Source organism: Copadichromis virginalis, linkage group LG12 (genome assembly GCF_057382275.1).
Source record: "Copadichromis virginalis isolate Kocher_CV1m ecotype Utaka linkage group LG12, C_Virginalis_male_GT1.1, whole genome shotgun sequence".
NCBI lineage: Eukaryota > Metazoa > Chordata > Actinopteri > Cichliformes > Cichlidae > Copadichromis > Copadichromis virginalis.
This window is the reverse complement of record NC_140629.1, coordinates 20,736,716-20,750,807: the sequence shown is the minus strand read 5'-3', so window position 1 is coordinate 20,750,807 and position 14,092 is coordinate 20,736,716. Positions and strand designations below refer to the sequence as shown.

The 14,092-nt window shown below is 42.1% G+C and overlaps 1 protein-coding gene and 1 non-coding gene across 2 annotated transcripts; one reads left to right on the top strand and one right to left on the bottom strand.

Annotated features, from left to right (window-relative positions):
* Window positions 1-985: 985 nt before the first annotated feature.
* LOC146696905 (junction-mediating and -regulatory protein-like) lies at window positions 986-13,183 on the bottom strand. The gene is made up of 10 exons (XM_085475252.1): window positions 12,205-13,183; window positions 8,633-8,806; window positions 4,262-4,412; window positions 3,506-3,675; window positions 3,239-3,404; window positions 2,915-3,084; window positions 2,577-2,648; window positions 2,386-2,481; window positions 1,760-2,303; window positions 986-1,660 (listed from the first exon to the last, which is right to left on the bottom strand). Exons 1-10 carry the CDS (start codon window positions 13,015-13,017, stop codon window positions 1,353-1,355), a joined length of 2,664 nt encoding a protein of 887 aa, XP_085331378.1. The 5' UTR covers window positions 13,018-13,183; the 3' UTR covers window positions 986-1,352.
* On the top strand, window positions 6,880-6,951 carry trnaq-cug (transfer RNA glutamine (anticodon CUG)). Its single transcript has one exon. It is a non-coding gene; the product is annotated as a tRNA-Gln (tRNA).
* Window positions 13,184-14,092: the final 909 nt, after the last annotated feature.

Here is a 14,092-nt window from a genome sequence, read left to right as displayed (position 1 = left end):
CTCACACCATTTTCTGTCACTGAAACGATTTTGCACATGTTGGCTGTGAATTTAGAGTGTGAGTCCATGTGTGCATATCTTCACTTCCAGCACTGTGAGTAACAGGCCTCCTACTGTGTTCTCCTGCCCACCGAGTGCAGGGAAAGAAATTTGGAAAAATGCAATAAAGGGGAGGAGAGAAAGTGGAGAAGATGGCAGGAGAAACTGCATCAATCACAACCGACTGCTCCACGGCCCACATTGACTCCCCACAGCGCAGAGAGAATCTAGCCTCCTACGTACCATCCATCACTCAAACAAGCATGACCAGTTTCACTCCTCCACCGTGACTATCCCTTATATGAAGTTTGGGAATCACCAACTGAATCTACCCACGAGCACCACTGACACTAACCTTGACCTCCACCTCACCAAACAAACTTCAGTGACCCCTCGTCCAATCCTCTCTAACCGTAGGTGTCCAGCTTCAGATTAGAGATGCTGTTAGATGTGACAAATAATGATAAACCTTACTGCACCCTCTATTTCTTCCACCCGCCCAGCCATATGCTGCGGTCGAACAGATGGGTCGATACATATTTGCTCACTCAGAGAGGCTGTGAGAGTCGGGGGTGGTGAGGGCCAGAAGAGGACAAGAGAAAGGGGGAGGGGCGCAAATCTGGTGCCACAGAGGCAAGGATTTAAAGATGAGCACTGGTCCTTTTATTGTCAGACACGCCCATGCCCACGTGATGGGAATGGGCCAAAACCAGATAGGCAGCATAGTGAGGGGGCAGCTTGATGAAAAATATCAGATGCTGTAATGATTTACAATCTGGACACTAAATCCAGTGATCCCAGTTTGAACGTGTAAACTATTCATCGCTCAGTCTCCCAAAAACTTCAAATTACCAGCAACGCACATCTTTTATGCTGTAGGGTGAGTGAAGAGGTCACACAGCTCATCAGCACTTTCCATATACAGTTTCACAAATAAGTGTCAGTGCAGTATGTCAGCGAGACAGTACATTTGATATAAATAAAAAAGTAAACATGGAATCAGTACAGTCTGATGATGGGAACAAAACCACAGTGACATACAGTAGTAGTAAAAACATAATCGCTAACCATCGTGAGGATGTAGTGTGAAAAAGAAACTGAAAACAGATTGACCATAGACCTTTGGAGCGTTTGGTGAGTTGGTGATAATTGTTGTGACTCTCTGGCGTAGTCACTGGGTACATGTGTGGCTGAGATGTGTGTGCTTGAATGCGTGATTGACTGTTTGTGTGTGTGTGTGTGTTTACAGTACAGTACAGTGTGTGCAGTGCCAGAGGCTGAAGTCATCTGTGTTACGGGTGCAGCCCTGAACCCTAGCTTTCCCAGTCGTGGGCGGCCAAACCATCGTCGTCCGAGTCGGACTCTGGTGAGGCCTCCTTGATGCGGCGCAGCGCCTCGTGGATGCTCCTAGTCAGGGGGTCGGTGGAAGGCGGGAACTCTCCCTGGTCCTTTCTCTCTCTGCAGGGAACGCGACGAAGTTTGACCCCCTTACGAATTTGGGCCAGGATGCTGTTTGGGTCATCGTCACCCTTGGCAGGAAGCAGGGAACGCTGGTCGACCTTCCTCAGATGGAAGCTGCCTCTCTTCAGGGAGGCGAGCACCTCGTCCATGGGGGAGCTTACTGCATGTGAGCAGGGGAGAAAAACACAGACTATGATTGGCTGCTGTAATTAGCTAATGTGAATACTCAAATTATTTTGCTTATTAACAGTCCTGGTACCTTTTCTGTTGTGGATGTCAAACTCTGGGGTCTTCCTCAGCTTTTTGCGGGCGCTCACCAGTTGGCTGCTGTCAAAGAAGCGAGGGATAAACGGGCCAAGCGGGGAGAGAGCGAGCTCTTCTGATACACTCTTCCCCCCAGCCTTCTGCCCCCGCCGCCCCGGGCTCCCAGAGGGCGACAGCTCCTCCCTTGTTGGTGGCGGGGGTGGAGGGGGTGGTGGAGGAGGAGGGGAGATAGGGGATGCTAGCAATGAGGACAAGGAGCAAGGAGAGCAGGAGGAGTCTGCAGGACTGGGCACAGGCAGCGGCGGAAGCGACGCCGTGTACGCCGTCGTGGGCTGAGTGGTGAGCGTGGAGCTGGGGCTGGGGTCCGTCTGCACGCTGGTACTTAGACACAACGGCTGGCCCTGCTTCTGCACACAAACAGAGTCCGCGCACTCCTCCCTCTCACTCAAGCTACTCATTTCCACGCTTCTTCGCTCTCTTCTTGTGCTGTGAGCCGTGCGTAGCCGAGTGGACTTCAGAATCACCTGACCTGGGTACCGCTAGAAAAAGACACAAAGGTGTAGGTGAGCAAAAGATAATTACATATACTGAGACACCTCCAGTGAACAGGAGGGCACATACCTGTTTGAAAGTGCGTAATCTGTCCAGTGTTCTCTGCCTCTCCTGGCTTACTCTGCTCCTCTTCCTTTTCTCATCTTCCTCTTCTTCATTTTTCAGCTGGTAATTCATGAGTTTAGAAGAGGAGAGAGATGATGGAGATGCTTTAGCAGCAAAAAGTCCCATCATTAAAAAAAACCTAAAACAACTTCTACCTGGGATGTGGGGTCCTTTTGGAGGATTTGGCGTCTCTGCTGTTTCTGAGTGTGGTTGGAGACACAGATTTCCTATCGATACACACACCATAACCAATTTAAACAATCAATAAAAACTCACAGTCATGAACATACCATAATTATATATATGTATACACATATTTGCTTGGAGACATGTGTCTTTATAACTTGTTGTAGAGAAAATCCAAATATCTAGCACAGAAGAGCTGAACAGGATTGCAACCACAGTATTAGCAGTCACTTCTTCATTTTGAATAGGCTTCATGATCCAGGCTACACTTCAGGAATGAAAATAAAAGCTAGTAAAGCACACACACCCTCTTGTTCCTTAGATAGGAGCGTTTGGCAGTGATGCGCCCCCTCCTTGCCTCCAGCTGTCGAGCGCTGACCTGAAGTCTGCGCAGCTCTTCTCTCTCTGCAGTATTGTCCTCTGTTATATCATCCGCACTTTCAAAGGTGTCATAGTACACCACTTCATCCTGACGCTCTGAAAGCACACATACACATAAATATAAACCATTAATGTACAACCAGAATTCAGAAAGTCTTACAGCAGTTAATATAGCAGAAATTCTACTTCAGGACTCTCTTTAAAACAGGATAATTAAGATCTTGCAAACAAAAAGTAGCTGCAGTAGAACCTGTCATCTGTCTACGGATGCTATCTAACTGAGCAGTGAGGAGCAGCTCTTCACACTGTAGTATCTCAGCCTGGATGTCATAGAGCTGAAGCTGGAGCTCATAGTACTTGGTCTCCATGTGGTCTAAGAGGGCCATCGCGTCCTCACTGCTACACAGACTCTGCATCTGGAAGGAATGAATGTAAAAAATAGAAAACGGTCACAAAACAAAGCATGCTTAGTAAGCGTGCCTGGCAGTTTCATTTGGTCGTGAGCGTGTTACCACACCTCTTCTCGAAGTGTGTGTTTCCTCTGCTCTAGACAGATCTCCCTGGCTCTCTGGAGCTGGAGGGTTTCCTTTGCAACTGAGTAGCGCAGCCTCTCCATGCGCTCCACCGCCGCCGTCCACGAAGACTTACCAAACTTACGCTGATCCAACTTCATACGCTCGTATACACCTATGGACAACAAAACACATTGCACAGGTGGATGAGTGAAACATGAGAGTGACTCATTCAGTCTCATCCTCTGGTACAGTGTGTGGGCACGTCACCGCAATTTCTTTTCCCTCTATGTGATGACTAAAGTCTAACATAAAAGGAAGGCTCCTTACAATAACACAGAGGGAGACATCTATTGGCCACATTTGGATATTGCATCTACTTTCTTTACAGTCGTCTCTTCAAGCAATTAACTTACTTGATTTTTCATCTGATGAATTTGAGATAATAAAAGAATGAGTCAGCTGTGAAGGAAAACATGAGAAAAGAGGGACACATTGTGGAGTGACCCTGCACTGACAGAAGCTGCTGGCAGAGCTGGTTGATCAATAGGTCGTCCTTGTTTTCTCCTGTTTCTGTTAAAGCACAGCTGTCTGCAGTGTCTCATTAATACCACATCGCATTAGCCCTGGGATCAAAACCACACACAGGTCAATAACACGCCAATGTCTCTACTATGTGTGTGCGTGTTCTCTGTTTGATTATTCAAAGTCATCCTTCTGCTGCTTTATCGACTTGACGTGTCAGTGATGGCAGACCGTACCTTTCTGGGCTCTGGCAGTGATTTCAAAGTATTTTACAGTAAACTCTTGGATGTTGAGGACGGCCTCCTGAGCCTTCTTCTGCCAGTCAGAGTCTTCCTTTTTTAGACCTTCAATGCGCCTCGGGCCCAAGTAGTCATTCTCCATGGAAATCTAACGAGAGGATATGCACACATTTTTTTCAGCAAGATTAAAAAGCGACATTTAATATTTTTCTGTGATGAATAAAATCTAAAGAAAAGTAAGTTTGTTTCGTTTTTTAATAAATCTTATTAACACTTCTCAAAATAACCCTTTGGATACAGTATATAGTGTGCTGATAATAAAAAATGAATAATCATTGAATAAGAATAATAGAAAAAGATTAGGAAGCAGCTGCTGTGTACACAGTGGAGCCAAATCTCAATGACAAGTTAGCTGCCCATTCAAAAAACATACACCTTTAAGATAGCACTGCTTCTTTTCCATTTGAGATCCAGAGTGGTGGTGGTCTAAACTCCAAATATCACACATTACTAAGCTACTGCCACTTAGTGGTAAGAGCAAGTTACACAAATGGTTCTCCTAAACTTTGGAGTCACTGTGGTATACATAACAGTACAGATAATCTCCCCACACATAAAATCTGTGTGGAACGGTTTTAAAGTTTAAACACACACTCCATTTAAGTGCTTTCACCACAAAAAGCAGGCCTGGAGGGGCAGCCTCACTCCCACACACAGAAGTACTGGCAACTGTCATGAAATTCCATCTTCTCTTTTAGTTTAGTTATTTTTAATTACTGTGTGCACAGTCAAGTAAGCATGTATGCAAGTAGACATCTATAACAAAAAGTAGTGTCAGCCTCACACGATCACTGAGATTACAAAAGCATGTGCGATGATGAAAAACAAATTTAAAAAAAAACTTAAATCTTAATTGTTTCCGTTGTTTTATTGGTTATGTTTATGGAAGATAGAATAATGTCAGTTGAGCATGTAAATATTAATATCAACAAATACAGTATGAATTACTGTAATATTGTATTTATCAATATAATAAATACAATATAAAGTTGTTTTTAATAGCTTAACTGAAAAGGCTAAACTTTCATATATTCTGTATTCATTACATGTAAAGTTGATATTTCAGGGGTTTTATGTTTCCATTTTGATGAAGTCAGAAATCCACTATCTAAAATTGTTAGAATACTTCATATAGATTTTTATTAAATTACTATTCACACACTCTAAAAAACTCTAGTTCAGCATACGCAGCCACAATAATGCAGTCCAAATTATGATCAACTTTAAGCCTCAGTTCTGAAGGCTAGATGTTCGCACAACCTCTGTACTCCTGAACCCAAGACAACATCAGATACATCTCACGTAGGTGTAAGAAAACAATAACTGGACCTCTGCTCGCTGGTCCAATGTCCTCTTTTCAGATTAAATCAATTTTGGTTTTTTGATTTCCAATCAAAAAAAATGGCTTGAAATATTTCACTGAAAGTTAATCTTCTAGAATTAAATTACAGGAAGTCTGAACTATTTTACAACATTCACATTTTTTGAGATGCACTAGTGCAAATTTCAGAAACTAATTAAAGCTTGGATCAGTTCAGCATCACACCATTTGTCATTTAATTATCAAACTGCAGCATCATGGTTTAGAGAGTTAGACACCAAAAAAGAATAAACAATCCATCACTAATGTGGAAAGCAGGCGAGTCCTTTTTTTGTTTTGTTTTTACACAAAATCAGAATCAGAATCGCGTTTATTAGCCATGTATATGCAGAGACACACACAAGGAATTTGGTTCCGGCAGATGGTGACTGTGAAGCACAACAATGTATATCTCAACAATGTAAGCAACACAATTCACCCCCCCCCCCCCCCCCCCCACACACACACACACACACAAGCGTATGGATACAGCTACACATGCATACACATACATACACAAACATACACAAGCTGTGTAAACCAACCATAAACAAACCATCTAAATCTTATATACATAAAATACAGGATAACAGAAATGAAATGAAGTGAAATGAATACCACAGAAATCATAAGACAAACAAGATTACAGAGCTAAACATCAACTGGCTGACCCTTATTAACCTTCCATCTCTATTCAGCAGTGCACCAGTATCATTTGCTACTGCAATTTCCTGAAGGTTTTTTAATAAAAATATTCTTCCATATTGATTTGTGCTACTATATAGCTAAGGTTACAGTATATAAATAAATATTTCACAAGAGGATCTCAAATGCTCTCAATCTATATGTTAACTCGGGTACAAAAAATATGTATAAAAAGTTCTTAATTAAGATTCGTCTTTCCAGTGTTTTTCACTTCACAAAAAATAACCTTTGATCAAGTGTTTTGATATTAAATGCTACTCCATCACAGAGTAGACAGACATCAGTCCTGCCAGTTCTGAATCATCAGTTAACCTAACATGCATGAACATTAGAAGAAGAAAGAGCACTTACTCTTGTCTAACCATTTTGTGAAGATAAAAGAACTTAGTCACTGAAAGTCTTGCTGTGTAGTAGCTGCAGATGCTGTAGGCTATAAATACACCCGGATGTTTGAGTGTAACCCACTCCTACCTCCCCCACTCTGGTAGGAGGTTCCATGGTGTAATGGTTAGCACTCTGGACTCTGAATCCAGCGATCCGAGTTCAAATCTCGGTGGGACCTGCATATTTTGTAACCTCTTTCTCCCCTCTTGTTTTCTGGCAAAGCCTCGATTCTGCTGACATACTGTTGAGCAGACTAAATGCACTACAGAAAAAATCCAGAGAGACAAAAAGGGAGGTTCTGCTCTACTTATCAGAGTAGTATATGTATGCATCTATACCATACCCATACATCCGACCGACTATCAACATAGAGGATTAAAGTTGCTAACCTTCTCTGTCTTTAGTTGAAGGACTGTGATTGACAGCAGCCACACGTGAAGTGGAAAGCTTTACTCAACAATCCATCCTTCCATTCAGACTGGTCCTTTCTGAATAGTAACAACCTCTATTGATTTGTGCTTCTGGACATAAATTTCCACCCTTATTCCTAAGAATTAGTTTCACTAAAATACCTGAATTCACTGAATGTGGTGGAGTGATTATGCTCACAGCAGAGACAACAGTTTGACTCATACACATAAGATTTTTTTCTATTTCATTTGTACTATTAGTAATACTAAAAACTATTAATTCAATATACACAATATTTAATATCGATTATTCTTTGTTATTAAGCTGGACTCAATTAGGTTTATACAACAAAAAATACTCAGGGTTAGAAAAAGGTAATTGTTTGAGATAAAATACAGCGATTGTTACTTCTTTCATGGTTCAGATTCCTGGTTGCCAGGGTGACAAATCCCAGCTGAACAGTGTGGACAGCATATTGTACGTGCTGTAGACGTAAAAAATACTTCCTACTGGTTCTGTTTCTTCATTAGGTCCTATAGGTGTACCTGCAGTACACCTATAGGACCCCACACAACATGATTTATTCATGTCTCTGTGAGAATACGGGAAATTGGAGATCCATTCACTCTGACAGCATTTCACTCACACACCACCATAAGTTTTTCAGGTACTGTGGAAAACTTAGAGGAAGGTTTTGATCCAAGGATGGGAAAGCTGTTTTTTCTTAGTAGATGGATATCAAGTGGCAAAGTTAATATCCATCCAAAAGACACTGAGGTCTTATTATTATTGATGTGCTGCGTGTGAGTCATGGAGCTAAATATATATGTGCCATCAGCACTGCAATGATTGAACAAAGCTTTTCCACCATTTATCCATTCACCAGCATTCATCTTCCCTTTGCAATTAGATCCGTCTCATCCCCCTCCCACTGTGTTGGAGCTTATCAGAAAATACAAGATAATTTGTACCGTAATACCATAATACATCTTCGTCAAACACACACATACACAGTGTTGCAGACAAATGGAGCAGGCTCTATTTTAGGAGACATGAGAATTTCCTGTCAGGTCCGTTGTGTTTTATGATCCGTCCACGTCACTGACTAAATGCAGAAATAATATGTAATTTAAACATAGCAGCTAAAGAAGAGGTCAGAAAAACCCACACAACTCCCATGATCTACAACAACAATTTGTGTCTCATTTTATTTTTATTTCCTCCTGGTTATATGTCACCAGTGTTCTTTTACCCCCTATGTGTAAAATGTTTGTTTGCATGCAAACTATGTAAGCTACTTGGATTGACTGAAAGGGCTTGGTAAAATGCCGAGAGGTCTTGCAAAATTACTGGGTCACTAAAGGATTTAGATCCAAACCTAAGTTCAAACAAATTCCCACGAAATATCAAGAATGCCTCTCTGATTCCAAACAAGGGGAAATTGTTACCTTGATCTGCTGCCTGCGAAGCATGGCTAGTTCCCTCATGTCTCTGAAGGGTTGCAGAAGATACTGGTACAGCTGTGTGGAGGCCTCCAGCAGACCTCCGTAGGCGTGGTCTTCTTCCTCATATAGCTCCAGTAACTCCACCATACTGTCCATGGTCTTGTGCTTCTCCAGCAGCTGCATTTTATACGTGCAAGAAGTTATTTTTCTTAACATCAACAACTTTTAAAACACAGGAAAACAGCGCACATCGAGCAGCTTACAAACATACTGCAAGTAAGGGGTGTTTCCATGATTTTTAAAATAAGGTGGGATTGCACAAGAGCAAGGTGGAGGGGGCGTCACAGGAGACCAGAATATTCCCAGACCAGCCTGGAAATTGTTTTATATTGAATAAATTATAAAGTATTTAGCCCTTTTAATTTAGTTAAAAAGCCTTAAATCTGATTTTGGACCATAGTACAATATATCTTAGCAAACATACTCAAAACGTAAAGATTAAGCAGAGTCACATAAATGATATCCTAATTATTTATTTCATTAACGACTGTATCACTTCAATCTTGCAGTGAGATGTGATATTGAATACTTATACACTGTTGGATAGCTTTATTTGCAATAAAAATGCCTAGAATAAAATATATATTTTTTCAATCTGCAAAATAAAATCTAAAGCTTTAAAATACATGATATGAATGGGATTTGAATCCAAACAGAATAGAAGGGAGTAAAAAGCGAGAAGATTATTAAAACTATGACTAGACTACAAGGATGCTTTGTGTAACTGTAAATAACAGGAGTATATCTGAGCGTAGTCTCTTGCTGCATAGACTATGGCTAAGTGAGCAGAGTCATTGCAGCTGCTGGGAATAAGATCGATACATGCACATTTTTGCCAGACTGAATAATCCTGTAGGCTACCAGCAACACCAAAATAAGCATTAACTCATTCCTCAAATGGAGTGAGAGGATCGATAGGCCAGTGTGTGTGTGCGTGCATGTGTGTACGTGTGAGATGTCTGACAAAATAAACAACTTCTGTTTTTGAATGAGCTATAGAGCGCTGTCACTGCAGTCCAGGGAGCTCAGCCTGTGATAAACAGTTGAATAAGATCAGCAGCTCCTCGGGGATGAATCCTCCGTCGAGCAAATGGAAATCCCAAACTGATAAACACTTACTGAAGCAATCAGAGGGATGGCTCGGCTGTTTAATGTTTTCAGATCAGGAAAAGGGCAGTAAGGCAACACTTCCTCTGTCTGATTTTCTGCCTTTTTTATTCTGACAGCGGGAGTGGTTGTGGGACCGTCTGTGTGAAACGACATGGCTTCTCTCACTCGTGTGCGCTATTCAGTCTCTCTTCGCTGCCAAAAGCAAAGCAGAGAGGAAATGCCTCGGCCAGAATAGTCACATAAGCACATCAGTATAAATGCATGTCGTTTCAACTCTAAGTTAAAAAAGACATGAAATGCATCACGCTGTGACTGCGATCATAAACACAGCATCTTTAAGAGGAGCCTTCTATCCTTTTTCATTGCATTTGCAAAACGAATATAAGTGTATTGTAAGAAATGGTCTCACTAAAATTAGCTTTTAAATAGTCCATGTAGTTCAAAGAAATCCGGGTAACACACCAAGGTTTATCTACCACTTCCACTGTAACGTTATGAAGAAGTAACACTGTTGAAAACACTTCCATTAAAGGCCTCTCTCACCTGTTCCCTCAGGGGCCTTCTCTCACTGTCTGGCTCCACAAGTCAAGGATGCATTAATCTACCACTGCTGATTAGGAGCACAATGCGAGAGCCGATGAGCATCAATACCTATTGCTATTATGAGCTTTTAACCAATCATTAGCTGCTGCTTAAGTGTGCCAGAGGAGCAGGCCCAGAGCATGGTGTCTGGAGGGTGTCTGCACTATTAGTCAGAGTCCCGGTCAAACATTAAATCATTGCAATTTGAAATGAGTGATGTTATTAAAACAAATATTACTCCTTTTACTTCAAAACATCTTTAATTAGCATGTATTAAATAAATGTCAAATTCATTTTCAAGGCCACAAATCAGTCAGACTCATAATTTCAAAATGAGTTAAAGGTCATAAACATATAATGAGGTTATGTGCTCCTCTAGCATGAATTATATTTATAATGTTAACTTTATGGCTTACAAATTCACCTCACAATCAAAAGAAACCAGTTTTGATCCCAGGTTTGTGTGTGGACTGGATTCGCTCAGCTGTATAAGCAGACTGCTGACTCGCTGTGAGTTTAGTACAGCACACTGCAGTGAATTTTTATAAAAAAAAAAAACCCTTTGCTCTCTGATGAGACAGCATTATTGGGTACTCCACCTTATCTCTGGAGAAAAGGAAAAAACTGAAGCACTCTACCTGTCATTGACTGGGTGTCTCTTGTATTGTAGAGGTTACACTGTCTTTTTTTTTTTTTTTTTTACCTCCCGTAACTTCATGTGATCTGTTTTTTTCACACTTCAGTCCCCTTAGAGTTTTAGGTGAGTGAGATCGAGTTTTTCCTTCCCACTGTCGCCAAGTGCTTGCTAATAGGGGGTCGCCTGATTGTTGTGACAATATAAAGCGCCTTTATTTATAGAGTTCTAACTTACAACATTGTTGTTGTGAGTTAGAACTCTATAAATAAAACTGAATTTAACTGAACTTTGTTCTTTCTTTCTAACCTCAGAAACTAGCTTCCTACTCAAAGGGAACGTGATTCTATTTGTCTCCTCTCGTCCTGTGCCGTCTGTCCTGTGACAGTAGTGGAAATGAAATGCCTTTTTGTTTTCATTAATTCTGGGTTTATTATTTTTAGTTATTACGCATCGTAGTGTTTTTTTTTAAATTATCATTTAAAGAAAAATTAAACCTTAAGGCTATACTGGAGGATGCATCAGTACCCCTGGAACTTCTAATTCTTAGCTTTAATGACAAACAAAACACACTAATGCAGTATAATATATGCATAGAATGATAGATATGCAAAAATAAATAAAATAAAAACTTCCAATCTTAACTAATCAAGCAAATAAATCTGGTTTCAATAGTTCAGCCATTTCTGTTTAACTCTTTTTTGTGTGTTTTAAGTGTGCCTGCTATAACTGTCTAACCTACATAGAACAGATTTATTATAGCAAAATGGAAATGACCAAATTAGCCTCTCTGAAGTGTTTGTCTCATAAGTTTTCTTGCTGTATTCATGATTATTCAAAGCAAACCCGGAGTTAGTGTCCTGTACAGTGACTATTATTCTAGCAGTTCTACATCCACTTTGGGAGTTTTTGTGCCTTCAGCATCCTGGTAGAAGAAAGAGCTCCAGCTTGCATACTGGACTTTTTTTTGAAGTCTTACTGTAGGTGAATCTCATGTAATATTAGGTTGGGGGGTTTTTTTGTTGTTTTTTCTGAGTTTGTGTGTTTTTGTGTTGTTAAATTTTGTACATGAATAAAATAAATGCCCTGTGCAATGAATCGGGTCTGGTAAGTGCAGCGCATCTTAATTTTCCAGATGTGCGGACACACTTGTGTCACAGACAAGCTGTGGGAGGATCTCAAAACTCACCTCCTGCAGATGTTTATTTGCTCGGCTGAGCGCCTCTTCGTACCCGGACTGCCTCAGTTCGCTCAGGCTTTCGTAGTACTCATCCGGGTCGTCATTTTCCGTGAAGAGAACCTGGGAAAGTATCTTCCAACCGCAGGTGTCGAGCGCGTGACCCAAGTACACCTGTAAATTGAAGCACAGCTCGTCCATTTCTGTTTCGGATACTTCCGCCGGGCCGAACAACACCGTCCACATCCCGGCCGGCTCCTCTGGAAACACCGGCAGGCATGGCTCCAGGACGGAGTTTATCGAGCACAGCTGCTGGTGGATTGCCCGAAGGTCCTGAAAGGAGAAGAGTCCGGCCCAGCTGCAGTCCTCCCTGCTCAGACTGTCCAGCTCCTCCAGGTCCAGGCAGTCCAGTGATAGAGACAGCTGGTCCTCTCTGAGTGATTGTAACGCGTCGGTGTCGGGGCTAACCCGCGAAGCAACGGGTTTAGTCGCAGTCTGAATTTTGACAGGACTATGTTTTGACAGGGACTTGGTTTTAGGGCTGTATGCTTTAGCCTCACTGGCTCCTTTACTAGACGTTATATCCCTGACGGGACTTTCGAGCCATTTTGTTTTGTCCCCCTCCAGACCAGTCACCTCCACAGGAGGGTCCCTACCAAAGCTTCTCCTCTGCACCGTCCTGTTATGACACGTAATGGCAAATTTGCCCTCCACCTCATTCCAAGCGACGATGAAAACAAATTTATGCTTCTCCTTCTCCTCAAACGCATTCGGGCGAACGGCTACCCACCCCGACTCCAAATTATCCTCCATTGTAAAGGACATCTCTGCCAAGTGATGAAACGGGAATATGCTGCGGTGGCACTGTCTGGGAGTGGGGCGTGAAACGGAGAGCCTCACAGCGCTGTAACGTCGTTTACCAAACCGTTTGCTCTCCGAGGAGATTTCGCCTGGGGGGCTATCCTCCTTCGCTCGAGTGGATGAATTTGAAGCAGTGCGGTTTCATGTCCCATCTCTGGCCCACCTGCTTTCAACTTGGACGTCTATCGCATCATCGAGCAGCCGTTACCTCTGCCATTAGCTTTCCCGGCCGTTAAAGACTCGGCTCTGACACATAACAGGCGCCCGAGTGTTTACCAGTCCAACGGTCGATCCGCCTGTCAGCTGGGTTCTGTTATTCTCTCGGCTCCAGAGCCCCTTTCTAATCATGAAGCACGACACCAAAGCAGACATCGTTCAGATACGTCACGCCGAGAGCACACATGAGCGTTACACGGGGCTCTCTCCGGTCTGTGTGAAAGGGTAGCATCGTCTCCAAACTCACATTACCATGTTGTCTTCAGTGTTCGCCCAGCAGGACCACAGACGCAAAATATGATGCCTTCAGGTGCACTGAGATATATCGGAACTATATTGATAAACTCGGAGACACGGGGAAATAGGCAAAACTGAGTGCTGAAAGCTACACTGCGGTCTATTTATGAAACATTGGAGACTTTATGTAAATAGAAAGAGCGGTTTGCATTAACGTTTGTAATCCCATGGAAAGCTGCTTTAGCAGCAGTTACTTACCATGTTACTACTGACTGCTATACTAATGCAAGCCAGCTTTGAGGACACTGAGTCTGCATTGCTGTATCCCAAAAAGCACGTGAACGCAACATTAGAGATTCCGCTTGAGTAGGGCACGTAACTGTGGTAGCTTAGAAAATAAAAACAATGCAGCTTTTTTCCGAAATGAATTAAATAATAGTTAGATGCACAGAATAATAACTTTTTAAAATATTTCACCAATTAAATTGACAGCTCATTTTCTGAAGTAACTGAATGACCCCATTTCTAGAAGGCCCCTGAAATCATCTAATATAAAACAGTTCATTCCCTCTTTCTTTTTAGAGGA

Bases quoted from the DNA above. Each gene is read 5' to 3' on its own strand.
- LOC146696905 (XM_085475252.1), bottom strand. From the start codon at position 13,017: ATGTCCTTTACAATGGAGGATAATTTGGAGTCGGGGTGGGTAGCCGTT. The intron at 3,676-4,261 runs GTACGGTCTGCC...TGTTGTCCATAG, and splicing joins CACTGCCAGAGCCCAGAAAG to GTGTATACGAGCGTATGAAG. The intron at 2,649-2,914 runs GTGTGTGTGCTT...GTGTATCGATAG, and splicing joins CCTATCTAAGGAACAAGAGG to GAAATCTGTGTCTCCAACCA.